Consider the following 14,729-nt stretch of genomic DNA (forward strand, 5'->3'; position numbering starts at 1 on the left):
ATTGGACGTGCGGTCAGCTGGTGCGCGCGGCTGCCGGAGTTTACAGTCTCCACGTCGAACGAAAATAAACGATCTCCCATTTGCCGTCGGCTGATCCCTGACCTGTCTAAAGAGCTCCCATTAGCACAGGTTCCAGGGTGGCGTCTGTTCTAAACGAGTCCATTATCACCTGCTGCTGCACTTTATTTATGAGCCACTGGAGCAAAGTGCCGAGTTCCTCCTGCGCTCATGACATGCCATTACTACTGATCTACAGCTCGCACGTGTGTGTGTGTGTGTGTGTGTGTGTGTGTGTGTGTGTGTGTGTGTGTGTGTGTGTGTGTGACAAATAATACATCCTGGTTATTCTTTTTATAGTCCGATAATTTTTGACGTTCTGGAAAAAAGTCATCATTGTAAGTGCGCATTTATGACTTTTATCCAAATAGAGTTGGATTTAAAAAGAGCCTCACACCGATTTTCCACGTGACTCGACTCGAGGCTTATTTTTTATTTAGTTCCGGTTGCCAGGTTTTTTTTTTTGTTTTTGTTTTTTATATTTGTTACCATCGCAGGTCAGCAGAAAAAAACGCAGAGTCCGTCCTCGGCGGACTCGGCTTGCGGAGGAGGAAGAGAAGAAAGGACAGCGGAGGTGAAGTGAAGGTGAACGAACAATGTGTGAACTATGAGGATACGAGCCAAAATGTGCTGAGGAGCTTAAAAACACACAGAGAGATGAACAGCACTATCATGCAGCACAGAGGTCCTCTCTGGGGAAATCGATCGCGGGAACTAAAATAAATGTAGCCGGAACATCATGGTGCAGTGATTTCTGAGCTCAGGGTCAAAGGTCACACGATATTAGGATCAGACCCTGTAGCGTGTGTGTGTGTGCCGTAAAAATCTTTTAATCAACATGAAACAACTGAAAGAAACTTTACCCTCATTAACAATACCAGGGTCCATGAATATGTAAATGTGGACACGCCCACATGTCATTACGTGAGAAAAGGCTTTGATCCAAATGACACCAGAGAAAGACTAACGTTCTGACAGGACGACCGCGAATAACAGCAACATGGCTGAAAATGATGGATGCAGGATTTGGGTCCTGATGTAAAACCTAATCCTTTCCGAATCGGGCTAAAGATGGTGTGCGGTGCTGCTGAGGATTATTCCAGCTTCGGTCCTCGTGGAGAAATCTGCAGCCGCCTCGACTCCGAATCAGGAAGTCAGAGCTGTCGGCTTTGTGTCCGAGGAGCTAGCAGCTAGCTGTGCGTGTGAAGAGGCTACATGTCTGTCAGTGAGTCAGTTCCAGATGTAACACGTGAACACGTCTGCATGGCGATGGATATGTTTCTATTTCAATTTCTATAGCATAGGAAATTGAACCATTTAAATCCATTAGAAAATATTACAGAAAGGAACGAAGTAAATGTAATTAAATACTGCTGTTTCTACCGCCGTATCTTTTACAGAGATGTAGCAGTGGGGTTCGTATGTAATAATAATAACTAGAATGTACATTTCCTGAAGAAAATGTGAATGGTGCTTGCACGTGGCAAGTGTTTTGATATATGACCATGTTGTGCTAACCTTTTGATTTTGCTTATTTTGGGGGTGGGGCTACACGTGACGTCAGTTCCCCTCATCGTGCTGAGTGTTTTGATACATAACATGTCCATGTTGTGCCTATTTTGGGGGCGGGGCTACACATGAAATCGCGTGAATGCCCGGTGGGGTGCCAATACTTTTGGACAAATGTTGCTACTGAAATAAAACTTTGTCCAGAGTAAGGTCCTAAAAGAGCTGGTCGAGTTCGGTGTAAATCGCTCAAAAACTTGCCGAATTATAAACCTCCAAAATTTATAATGGGAGTCGGGGGGGGGGGGGGGTCGCTTATAAAAGACATAGCACACCTCTCCTCAATGAGCCGGTCGATTTGACACCTCATTCATGGGTCTAGGACAAAAGCTGCGGGACAATAACAAGAATATTGCTTTGCAAGCACCAGTAATAAGCAGAACACCTTTTCTTTTTTCTTTTTTTTTTTTAGGCCACACCCACTTTCAGTCAGATTGTCATTGGCCACGCTCACACTGCAAGTCTTAATGCTCTATTCGGATATTTTGCTCAGATCTGATTTTTTTTGTTTGGCTGTTCACATTACCTTTTAAAATGTGGCCTATATCAGATACTAGTGAGAACCGTTTGCTGTTTCGAACTGACCGCATGCGCAAACGAACGATAATGATGACGCAGCACGCCGTTGCGCTAAAAAGTTGGCGAGGTTATGGAGGACGTAATGTGATGTATTCAATGCAAACATTATGAGCTGGTTCACGTAACCACTTTATATAACACTCTAACACACACACGTTACCAGTCACGTTTGTGTCACGTTTTCGTGGGGAAAAAAAAAAAAAAAAAAAGGTTTTTCGCAGGCGAAAACTTTTTTTTTTTTTTTTTTGCGCGCCGGTGACAACGTGACACAAACGTGACTGGTAACGTGTGTGTGTTAAGCAAAAAAGCGCGTAATTGTGACGAATGTCGATGTAGATTGACGTAAAAGTCGCATCAAATCGGCCTTGGCTGTTCACACTGCGGCCACATTGGAAAAAAATCAGATTTGGGTCTGATTCAGGACCACATATGGAAGTGGTCTGAATCTGATTTGAAAAAATCTGATCTGGGCCAGATTTGAGTGTTCATACTACTCCTGAAGAAGTCTGACCTGGTCACATGACCCCAAAAAAATCAGATTTGGGCCACTTTTACCTGCAGTGTGAACAGGGACATTGACTTGCATTAATAAAGTGAGAGTTTGTTTCAGGGTGTGTGTGTGTGTGTGTGTGTGTGTGTGTGTGTGTTTGTGTGTGTATAAGACGTTCACACTGACAGCGTTTCTGCTCCAGCTTCATGACTAATCCCTCATTTCTCCTTCATCATGGATCATTCATCAGACCGCAGCATGTTTTATTCATCACAACTCGCTCAGCACTTTACTAAACACACACACACACACATACGCACACAAAACACCCAGGATTCCTTTTTAAGGAGAAAACGCTGTTTTGCACTTGATCTCACTTTCTGCTTTAGGTTTTTACTTTTAAACCTTGTTTTATTTTAATATGATGAATGCCGTCTGTATTTTCCTCATATTTATGATCATATTATTTTTGTGCAACACAGCTGTTTGTTTTTACCATCACGTGGCACTTTTTTTGCTAACTAAATTTTTTTTAATAAATCACTTTTTTGTACGTTCCATTAAACTGCAAACTGCTCTACTGTTTTTAATGAACTGTATTTGTCTTACACACACACACACACACACACACACACACACACACACACACACACACACACACACAGTGCCAGACTGTTAATTAACAGATTTAATGTAAAGTACCTGTTTTGTCCCAGACGAGCTCCGATCAGACTGTTTTGCCGTCTCCCTGTGGGATTTCAGTTAATCACTCCATCTCATTGTGCAAAACATCATTTACACGCACACACACACACACACACAGAGAGAGAGAGAGAGAGAGAGACAGACACGGTGTGTGTTGCATGCTCTATTTTTCACACTTTTTTTTTTTTTTTTTTTTGCTCCTGTGACTTTTTAACTAAAAATGTGATGATGACGTTTTTGCCTGTGACCTAAAAATCAATAAGACACTGCAGCCTGGGACAAAAACTACACATACACACACACATACAGTAAATACACATCATTTATCTCTCCCCGGCTGCCTGTTATGCTGATGCAAGACATCATGATAAAAATCACATCCATTATTTTCTTATTATTGATGCTTTTGAGTTTTGTCTTGCTTCTTTTTCCCTTCTTTCGTCTCTCATCTCTGATTGTGACAGGGAGAGTGGGTGAGTGAGACAGGGTGGATGAGTGAGTGAGACAGGGAGAGTGAGTGAGTGAGTGAGACAGGGAGAGTGAGTGAGACAGAGTGAGTGAGTGAGTGAGACAGGGTGGATGGGCGGGTGAATGAGACAGGGTGTGTGAAGGTGGGTGAGTGAGACAGGGTGAGTGAGTGAATGAGCGAGACAGGGTGTGTGAAGGTGAGTGAGTGAGACAGGGTGTGTGAGTGAGACAGTGAGTGAGTGAGACAGAGTGAGTGAGACAGGGTGTGTGAAGGTGGGTGAGTGAGACAGGGAGAGTGAGTGAGTGAGACAGGGAGAGTGAGTGAGACAGGGAGAGTGAGTGAGTGAGACAGGGAGAGTGAGTGAGTGAGTGAGACAGGGAGCGTGAGTGAGTGAGTGAGACAGGGTGGGTGGGTGAGTGAGACAGGGTGAGTGAGTGAGACAGGGTGAATGAGTGAGTGAGTGAGACAGGATGAGTGAGTGAGACAGGGTGGAAGGGTGAGTGAGTGAGACAGGGTGTGTGAAGGTGGGTGAGTGAGACAGGGTAAGTGAGTGAGTGAGACAGGGTGTGTGAAGGTGGGTGAGTGAGACAGGGTGAGTTAGTGAGAGGGTATGTGAAGGTGGGTGAGTGAGACAGGGTGAGTGAGTGAGACAGGGTGTATGAAGGTGGGTGAGTGAGACAGGGTGAGTGAGTGAGACAGGGTGTATGAAGGTGGGTGAGTGAGACAGGGTGGAAGGGTGAGTGAGTGAGACAGGGTGTATGAAGGTGAGTGAGTGAGTGAGACAGGGTGTGTGAAGGTGGGTGAGTGAGACAGGGTGTGTGAAGGTGGGTGAGTGAGACAGGGTGTGTGAAAGTGGGTGAGTGAGACGGTGTATGAAGGTGGGTGAGTGAGACAGGGTGTATGAAGGTGAGTGAGTGAGTGAGACAGGGTGTGTGAAGGTGGGTGAGTGAGACAGGGTGTGTGAAGGTGGGTGAGTGAGACAGGGTGTGTGAAGGTGGGTGAGTGAGACAGGGTGTGTGAAGGTGGGTGAGTGAGACAGGGTGTGTGAAGGTGGGTGAGTGAGACAGAGTGAGTGAGTGAGTGAGACAGGGTGGGTGGGTGAGTGAGACAGGGAGAGTGAGTGATTGAGACAGAGTGAGTGAGACAGGGTGGGCGAGTGAGTGAGTGAGACAGGGTGGGCGAGTGAGTGAGTGAGACAGGGTGGGCGAGTGAGTGAGTGAGACAGGGTGGGTGAGTGAGTGAGTGAGACAGGGAGAGTGAAGGTGGGTGAGTGAATGAATGAGACAGGGTGAGTGAGTGAAGGTGGGTGAGACAGACAGTGAGTGAATGTGAACAGTCTTCATCTTCACCTTTTAATAAAACCAGCAGATGAGCCAATCAGCTTGTGACTCTGGAATGACTGACAGTTTTGAACTCTGCCATATTAACTGCCCCTAAGCCCCGCCCCCTTTTTCCTATCTCACTTTGCTCATGTTCTCCTGCTGTGCATCCTCTCTTTCTGTTCTTATTTATTTATTTGTTTGTTTTAATTCAGAGGATAATTCCCACATTTCTTATTGTTTAATACTGAAAGATGCTTAAAGAATGAAAAACATAAATTGTGATGTAAAATGTTCATGTTCATGAATTTGGCTGTTTTATAATAATACTTGATTGAATCCTGGTTAATGCTTGTTGATGTGGAACCTGCAGAGAGAGAGAGAGAGAGAGTGTGTGTGTGTGTGTGTGTGTGTGTGTGTGTGTGTGTGTGTGTGTGTGTGTGTGTGTGTGTGATGAGTCATTGAGTGTGTGAGTCAGACGGACGGACGGATGGATGGATGGATGGATGGATGGAGATGTACAGTAACTACACCGCCTCTCACCATCACTTCTTCAGAGCTGATGTTGACTGATGATGTTTTTTTTGTTGTTTTTTTTTTGCCCGCCCTTCATCTCTTCTCTCCTACCGAAGCGTCGGCACGTGTCGAACGACGCCTGCTTCACCCTCTGTGAACACACACACACCTGCACCTTCTCACAGATTTAGTTACTTTGGTGTGAAGACCAATGAAGATTCAATGTTTTTCCTCTTTTTTAATGTTTTCAGTCTCGAGTCTGGACTCAGTTTTGGGAAACGTTCAGGTCATTAGTTTCTGGACGCTTCTCTCTGAGGAGCGCCGTGTTCCGTGCTGTGCGTTCGAGCTCGTGATTAGAAACGATTTCAGTTTTATTTTCTCCCAAAATTGATACAGCTGTTCGTGTGTAACATCAGCAGAGTGTTTTATTCTCGTTAATAACACGTCCATCAGCTCAGCGAGACACGTCAGGAGGACGTTCATTCGGAACTCTTAAAGGTTCTTCTGTCCATATGGAGTGTAAATGTAACGTAAATGTTCTGTCCCTTTTAAACCATTTGCAGTAACAAACGTTAGGTCAATAACGCTCCATTCCTCCTGGAGAACCCTTCAAAATGCTTTGGGCTTCTCTTAGAGTGTTTTCCTCTCTGAAAGAGTTTCTAAAAAGGTCCTATTCAGAATGTTGGGTGCTGTGAGAAAGTATTTGCCCCCTTGTTGTTGTTTATTTTCTATTGTTGTTTATTTGTGGTGTCTAATGCTTTAGATCTCAGATTTATTGTCAGAGAAGTTGAACAAACAAAATGTTCACTCTCTTCGTGTCACACGGTTTCTGCTTGGGAGAAAATGTATTGAAAGTTTTTATAGAAGTCTTTCTTTTGTCACATCTACATTACAGCACAGTGAAGTCAGTGAAGGGGAAGTCGTGGCCTAATGGTTAGAGAGTCTGTCTCCTAACCCTAAGGTTTTGGGTTCGAGTCTCGGGTTCGGCCACGACTGAGGTGCCCTTGAGCAAGGCACCGAACCCCCCCAACTGCTCCCCGGGTGCCGCAGCATAAATGGCTGCCCACTGTGTGTGTGTTCAGTGCTGTGTGTGTGCACTTTGGATGGGTCAAACGCAGAGAACGAATTCTGAGTATGGGTTACCGAACTTAGCCGCATGTCACTTTCACTTGAAATTCTTTCTTCATGTATCCCAACTTTGGAGGGATACAAGCACAGGGTCAGTCATGATACAGCACCACTGGAGCAGTGAGGGTTAGGGGCCTCGATCGAGGGCCCAACAGTGGCAGCTTGGGAGTGCTGGGGCTTGAACCCAGATCCTCTGATCAACCACCCAGAGCCTTAAGCACTTGAGCCACCACTGCCCCGTTTTCTTTTGTTTTTTTTTTTTGTTTTTTTTACAATTTAAAACCATATTGGTCGTATAAAGTCGAACCACTTTATTTTGGGAAATATTTAAAACAAATAATTTAATTGTTTATTCTTAGTTGCAGGTGACCTCATGTTTACACCTTGGGTTCATTGTAATTTGCCCAAGAAAAGCTTGAGTGCAGTTAATATATTTATTCTATTTTAAGTGAGTTATTGAAGTTATTGAAATTGTGTGTTTTTTAGGAGCTAGCAGACATGCGTCACATCCATACGAAGGTGAAGAAGCAGTACCAGGAGAAGACGGCAGAGTTAGCGCATGCTAACCGGCGAGTAGAGCAGCATGAAGCGGAGGTGAAGAAGCTGAGGCTGAGGGTAGAGGAGCTGAAGAAGGAGCTGGGTCAAGCTGAGGATGAGGTGAACGTTCTGTTAGCGTTTTCAGGAAAACTCTGTAATTAACACGTGATCATCAGAAGCATTCAAGATTTTTATTAGACTACTACTGATCTTTAAATGTGTGTGTGTGTGTGTGTGTGTGTGTGTGTGTGTGTGTGTGTGTGTGTGTGTGTGTGTGTGTTAGCTGGATGACTCTCGTAACCAGACCAGGAAGTTGCAGAGATCTCTGGATGAACAAGTGGAGCAATCAGAGAACCTTCAAGTTCAGCTAGAACATTTACAGTCCAGGTTAAACAACACACGCATTCAGACTCACACACACACACACACACACTCACTCGCGCACACACTCACTCTCACACACAAACACACACACTCGCTCACACACTTGCACAGGCACACATACTCACACTCGCACTCACACACACACAAACGCTCTCTCTATCTCACACGCGCACACACAATCATTTTGGCTCATGGCTCTCTGCAGCCAATCCTGAGCTGCCTAGCCATGGGTTACCATAGTAACAGGGAGACTTGAAGAAGCCTGAACCCCCCTCATCAGGCAGATGAGTCAATAGACACACACACAGAGATTACATTACATATGCAGTTTTTCACATAAAAGAAGTACTTAGCATTTAGCAAAGCATTAGCATTTTGTTAGCTACAGATACTGGGAATTTATAAAATTAAATATTAAATAAAGCGGTAGAACCCTGCAGGATCTAAAGATGACACTGAGGATGATTATTGTCGATGCCAGCAGAGAAGAGACTAAATAGTGAGGCAGACAGTGAGACATGACCGCAGTAGCTCAGTGGTTAAGGCGTTGGACTAACCGAAGGTTTTGAGTTCCACTCCCAGGACCACCAATCTGCCACCGTTGGGCCCTGGAGCAAAGCCCAATCCCTCAGCTGCTCACTTGGATAAATGAGGCGATTGTAAGTCACTCTGGATATAGGCATCTGACACATCATATAAATAGATGGAGAGAGACAGAAGCAGACCAGCAGAAGAAGGCAATGATAGACAGAGAAAGGCATGGACACAGACAGTCAGAGACAGAGGGAGAGAGGGATGTGGTGTAAACGAGTGTGAGAGAGAACATTAGGAAAGCTGGTGGTTCCCGTTTCCATGTAGTCATGGCGATACAGAAGAGGGCAGAGCCAGTCTCGTGACAGATGGAGCATGTGTCCACGGTTGCCATGGAAACCCAGAGTGGCCTGGCAGTGGGGGATTCTGCTTGGTGTTGTCACAGTGACCGAAGAGCTGAGGGGTTTTATAGGGTAATAAAATTCAAAAGCGAAATATTCATGTTTGGCCATTCGGGAGCTGAAATAGAATGAACCGACTCACCGAACAGAGACCGAATTCAAATGAGCCGACTCGCTTGGTCTGATTCATCAAACAAATAAACATATCTTTTACAGATCGCAAACGACAGAACCGATAATGGTCGTGTGGAAAACTTCATTTTCTAACTTAAGAAACATTCTAAAAAATAAGAATGAATCTTGCGTAATATAATGAAATTTTATTACATTCATTTTCATTCAAGATTTTTAAAATGCTGAAATATGCAGGGAATCAGAGATATCACTGCTCGAAGCCCTGCGTCAGGGTGGGATTAACGTCCCCCCAAACACACACACGTTCTTCTTTGTGTATTCCTCTTTTTTGTCATTCTTGAGTAAGCAGAACCTCTCTAAGTGACCTCAATTGAAAAGCTTTTAGTGTTTTAGCGAGTAAGTGCACTCAAAACTGCATAATGTGTAATTTAGCACCATTTAAACTCAGACGATTCCTGTCAGGGCGCCGTGGTGCTTTTCTCCCAGGGAGCATCAGTCCTGTCCGAAAGAAGTGCAATATAATTAATAGTAAACACTGTGTGTGTGTGCACGTGTATGTTGGTGTGCTGGTGTGACAGTAACAGCACATCATAGAGTGTTTTATTCCTCTTACCCTACATCAACTAACCAAATATAACAGTGTTTAATGTCATGAAAGTGACATACGGCTAAGTACGGTGACCCATACTCAGAATTCGTTCTCTGCATTTAACCCATCCAAAGTGCGCGCACACACAGCAGTGAACACACACACACCGTGAACACACACCCGGAGCAGTGGGCAGCCATTTATGCTGCGGCCCGGGGAGCAGTCGGGGAGTTCGGTGCCTTGCTCAAGGGCATCTCTGTCGTGGCCGGCCCGAGACTCGAACCCACAACCTTAGGATTACGAGTCAGACTCTCTAACCATTAGGCCACGACTTGCCCCTGTAAAGAACAGATTACCGGGGTGTTGTTACAATCCCAGAGGGTGTTTAGGGGTATGGATGGGATGTAACAATATAAAATGATTTATATTCAAAGACAAGGACCACAAATATAGTGGGCAACAAAAACAAACTGTGATTTACCGAAAGTGTTCATTGGAGGTGACGAGAAACAGGTGCTGATAATATTTCCAATATTTACTGAAACAAGATAACAAAGATACAAAAGGGAAAAGGGGCACGAGCGGTGCCAAAACAAATAAGCAAAACAAAACCACTCTAACTCAAATTTAACCCTCTAACCTAAGCTACAAAGGAAAAGGTAATAAGAGAAATCTTCAGCGTCGAACGACGCCTTAACTAACCTACACTACCTACCCATAATAAAAACATACAGAAGGTGGCACGCGCTCCTAACCTAGTGTGTCTAATACAGTAATGACTACCTACGTGTTGCACTACGTATGTCACGTGACGTACTTACCTGTCCACTTTCCCTAATATTAACAGTCACATAAACACAGGGCAAATGAACACTAACGTAGCGACGCAGAACGAGTGACTAACAAACTGGGTTAGACGAACAGTCTGACATAGAAACGAAAAACAACACAGCAAACAAATCAGCAAACAGGGTTGAAGTCCAACAGAAACACGAGCGAACTCCACAAATGAACGGTGGCGGGTTTAAATAGGCGGGATTATTGGTGGATCGACGAGAGATGTCACACATGAAAATTAAGATCGACAGGAAAGGTGTCCAATGGCAGGGATATGAGGAGACCGATAGCGGAGAAAAGGGAGAGAGAACGAAAAACACAGAGAACCGACAACCACCACAGCATGTAACAGGTGTTTAATAACAAGTTTAATATGGAGTTGGCCTGCCCTTTGTAGCTATAGCAGCTTCAGATCATTAGGAAAGGCTTTCCACAAGGTTTAGGAGTGTGTTTATGGGAATTCTTGACCATTCCTCTGGAAGTGCATTTGTGAGGTCAGGCACTGATGTTGGACCGGAAGGCCCGGCTCGCAGTCTCCACTCTAATTCATTCCAAAGGGTTGAGGTCAGGACTCTGTGCAGGAGAGTAAGGATCCTCCACAACAAACTCACTCATCCATGTTTTTATGGACCCTGGTGTGCAGTCATGTTGGAACAGGAAAGGGCCATCCCCATGTCTCGGTATGCTGAATCATTGAGTTCTTTTCATTGGAAATAAGGAGCCAAGCCTAACCCCTGAAAAACAGCTCCACAACATAAACCCCACACCACCAAACCTGGCACAATGCAGTCAGGCAAATAAAGCTCTCCTGGCAACCACCAAACCCAGACTTGTCATTCAGATTGCCGGATAGAGAAGCGTGATTCGTCACTCCAGAGAAAACACATCTCCACAGCTTTAGAGTCCCATGGTGGCGTGCTTTACACCACTGCATCCGACGCTTTGCATTGCACGTGGTGATGTAAGACTTGGATGCAGATGCTCAGCCATTAAAACCCCTTTCCATGCTTATCTGAAGGCCACACAAAGTTCAGAGGTCTGTAGCTACTGACCGTAGAAAGTCAGTGAGTTCTGCGAACTTTGCGCCTGGAATATTTAGTAGGGAGGAAATTTCATGACCTTTCATGGGACCAGGCTTGAATTCACGGAGCTCCTGAGAGCGACCCATTCTTTCACAGATGCTGATTAAATTTATGAACCTTTTGGCAATATAGAGTATATGTAATGTTTTTGGAACGACAGTGACTTCCTGTTGTGTCTTCTGTTCTCTCGGCTATAAACAGTGTTTCCTCACCAGACTCTCTTTATTCTCTCTCTTCAAGTTAAAAAGAAAAGAAAAAAGTCACAGTTTGTTCAACATGTTAGTGAAAAACACTCGTCTGCCCTGAAGATGTGGAGAACTTCAGGTTCTATCTTCTCCTCTGACTCTAATACACAGAGCTCACACTGGAGACTCCTTCACTACAGGTTAAAATGTCTCAGTCTCCTAAAAGAAAACTTGGGGAAAAAAACGTTACTATAGAAACGAATAACGTTTTAGAACGAGCACAGCTGATTAGCATAGATTCTCTTGCCAATGTGTGCCTGGAAGTGGGTGTGTTTATCTGGAAGTGGGTGTGTTTACCTGGAGGTGGGTGTGTTTACCTGGAGGTGGGTGTATTTACCTGGAAGTGGGCATGTTTGCCTGGAAGTGGGCGTGTTTACCTGGAGGTGGGTTTGTTTATCTGCAAGTGAGCATGTTTATCTGGAGGTGGGCGTGTCTGTCTGGAGGTGGGCGGGTTTTAATGTTTGTCCTGCGTGTATCCAGCAGGCAGCTATTGTTTTTACTGAAATGTCTCTGGAGGATTAGGACCATCGTGTCTGCACAAGTAGCATAGAGTAGAACACGGGTGTGTGTGTGTGTGTGTGTGTTTAGTGAATTCAGCATGTTGTATTTTACCTTCTGCTTTATTTTAGTCCTGTAATACACAGACATCAGACCAACTGCACAAAGACATATTGCATTGTAAATTAAAGTCGAATCATCACAAAACACACCTCAGTCCTCCTGACTCACACACTAATAAATCATTCCCGAGATATTTTTATCTGTTTTTAGCGATTCACAGCAGCTCAGAGAGCTCTCTGTGGTGAGGACGGAACCTCAGGAAGCCGAGATTAAAACGTCTCTTTATGGTTTCTGCTTTGTTTCGTGAAAATGTCGCCGCACAAAGCACATCTGACATTTCAAACCTTAACGGATTTCAGATCACACCTTGATGTTTGTTTTTTTCCCCCCTAATCTGACAGGCTGAGGCGTCAGCAGAACCCGAGTCTGTTCGGGAAGATGAGAACGTCGTCGTCCTCTTCACGGTTCTGCCCCGATGACCCCGAGCGCCCAGCCAGTGACCCTGACGACGACGAGGAAGAGCTCCAGATTCAGATCCCCTGATCGCAATCCCATAATATCCGGACCGTGACCTTTAACCTGTCCGCTCACACGGGACAGGTTCTGATGTGGACCGCGTCTGTGAGACACAGGGACGGTTCCTCTGTGCTTCCTGTACAGACCGAGCAGAGGAGCTGGAAAAGGAAGTGACATCAGCATCAAACACATTTCACTCACGTCGTCTTCGTTATTAATTCTCGCTCCGAGTCGCGCTCATAGACCCTCAGAGTGCCGTTCCACCGGGCCGTACTGTACGCTTCGGTGCTCTACAGGTGTGAGGGTGGAGTAGGTGAAGCTTGCAGGTGTTGAGTTCATTTCCTGGTGTTAAACCACGCCAAAGAATCTTCATGGTTTGATTCGTGTTTCATTTTTCAGTTTAATAAAAAGAGACATCAATTTAGGATTAATTCTCTTTGCACACTCAGCACTCCACACCACATCAAGCTCCGCCCACACACCCCTGTTCACCAAATGTAGGTAACTGTAGTGTCCCAGTGTAAAAGCCAAATAATCACAGAGTTCATCAGCTCCCTGTACGACTTTTATATTCCTCTGCACCTTTTATACGTCTCATAAAGAACGCAGTGTCGTGTCGTGGGTTCTGTGTAAAGATTTAGTCCACATTCACACTCATCTCCATCGTGTTTGCCTTCGTCTGTGTATGTGTGTGTTTTGGTATTAGAGGTCTGACACACCTAGATTGCCGTTGGATTCGGGGGCGTGTCCTGAGCGTTCCGCCCTCCGTAGCGCTGTAGGTTATGGAGCAGAAAGTGAGCTGTCTGATTGGCTGTTCGGATCACATCATATATATTTATATATCATATAAATATAGTCCTGATTTTATGATTTTTGTTCAGTGCTTCAGTGTTTTTGTAACCCTTTCAGTGTAGCCCACTGTGGACTCTGTTGGCTCCGCCCCCTTTGAGACAGACCATGCTGTTTTGGTCGAGTGTGTAAGTGTTTATCATCTCCGTGTGAATGCATCGTAGCGTCATGTGCTGTGTAAAACTCTATTCCTCTGTCTCTATCTCACACACACACACACACACACACACACACACACACACACACACACACAGTGTTGAGGTGATCAGTACTCAGTGTTTAGTTCTTTAGCACGGTCCCCGTGTGTCCTTGGCTCGAACCTTGAGCTCGGCTTCTTCCTGCTTTTACTGTTTAAGCCCTAAAACAATTCTCCTTCTGGATAAACATCAACCACCAACAACGAGGACCAATACAGACTTTTACAGACTTCTCCTTTTCTTCAGCAGGACGTTTTTACTCGTCGTTCTGATAAATATTTATATATTTTTTTGTTACATAAATTGTTCTGTATTACAGTTTTTTGTATTTAGCATTATACATATTAAGTGTGTATAAACACAGACTGTGTGTTTTATTCAGCTTTTTCTCTGTCTGTGTGCGAGTGTGTGTGTGCGTGCGAGTGTGTGTGTGCGTGCGAGTGTGTGCGCGCGCAAGTGTGAGTGTGTGTGTGCGTGTGTGTGCTCGGGAGTGTGTGTGTGTGCTCGGGAGTGTGTGTGTGTGCTCGGGAGTGTGTGTGTGTGTGCTCGGGAGTGTGTGTGTGTGCTCGGGAGTGTGTGCGCGCTCGGGAGTGTGTGTGCTCAGGAGTGTGTGTGTGTGTGTGTGTCTGTGCTCGGGAGTGTGTGTCTGTGCTCGGGAGTGTGTGTGCGTGCGCTCGGGAGTGTGTGTGCGTGCGCTCGGGAGTGTGTGTGCGCGCGCTCGGGAGTGTGTGTGCGTGCGCTCGGGAGTGTGTGTGCGTGCGCTCGGGAGTGTGTGTGCGCGCGCTCGGGAGTGTGTGCGCGCGCGCTCGGGAGTGTATGTACATGTTCATGTTTGAGTGTGAAATATCATATACCATAAATGAAAAGGTGTGAATTCAGAAGTTCTTCCTGTAGCGAGTTCTGCAGAAGTTTCTGGAATGTCCCAGCTTCAGTGCAGCGGTGTTTTACTAAAGGTGTAAAATGTGGAGCCAAAAGAACAGAAGGAGCATCGATTTTAGTAAGAAGCTCTAACATGGGACATTTAAACCTCTGCACA

The 14,729-nt window shown here is 45.2% G+C and overlaps 1 protein-coding gene across 1 annotated transcript in view; it reads left to right on the forward strand.

The window, feature by feature from the left end:
* ccdc102a (coiled-coil domain containing 102A) overlaps positions 1-14,070 on the forward strand; it is a 47,686-nt gene extending 33,616 nt beyond the window's left edge. The window contains exons 7-9 of the mRNA XM_027153190.2: positions 7,316-7,486; positions 7,650-7,753; positions 12,533-14,070. Coding sequence (XP_027008991.1) covers positions 7,316-7,486; positions 7,650-7,753; positions 12,533-12,674 — 417 coding nt within the window. The 3' untranslated portion in view covers positions 12,675-14,070. The remainder of the gene's footprint in view (positions 1-7,315; positions 7,487-7,649; positions 7,754-12,532) is intronic.
* Positions 14,071-14,729: the final 659 nt, after the last annotated feature.

This window comes from Tachysurus fulvidraco, chromosome 2, assembly GCF_022655615.1.
Source record: "Tachysurus fulvidraco isolate hzauxx_2018 chromosome 2, HZAU_PFXX_2.0, whole genome shotgun sequence".
Classification (NCBI taxonomy): domain Eukaryota; kingdom Metazoa; phylum Chordata; class Actinopteri; order Siluriformes; family Bagridae; genus Tachysurus; species Tachysurus fulvidraco.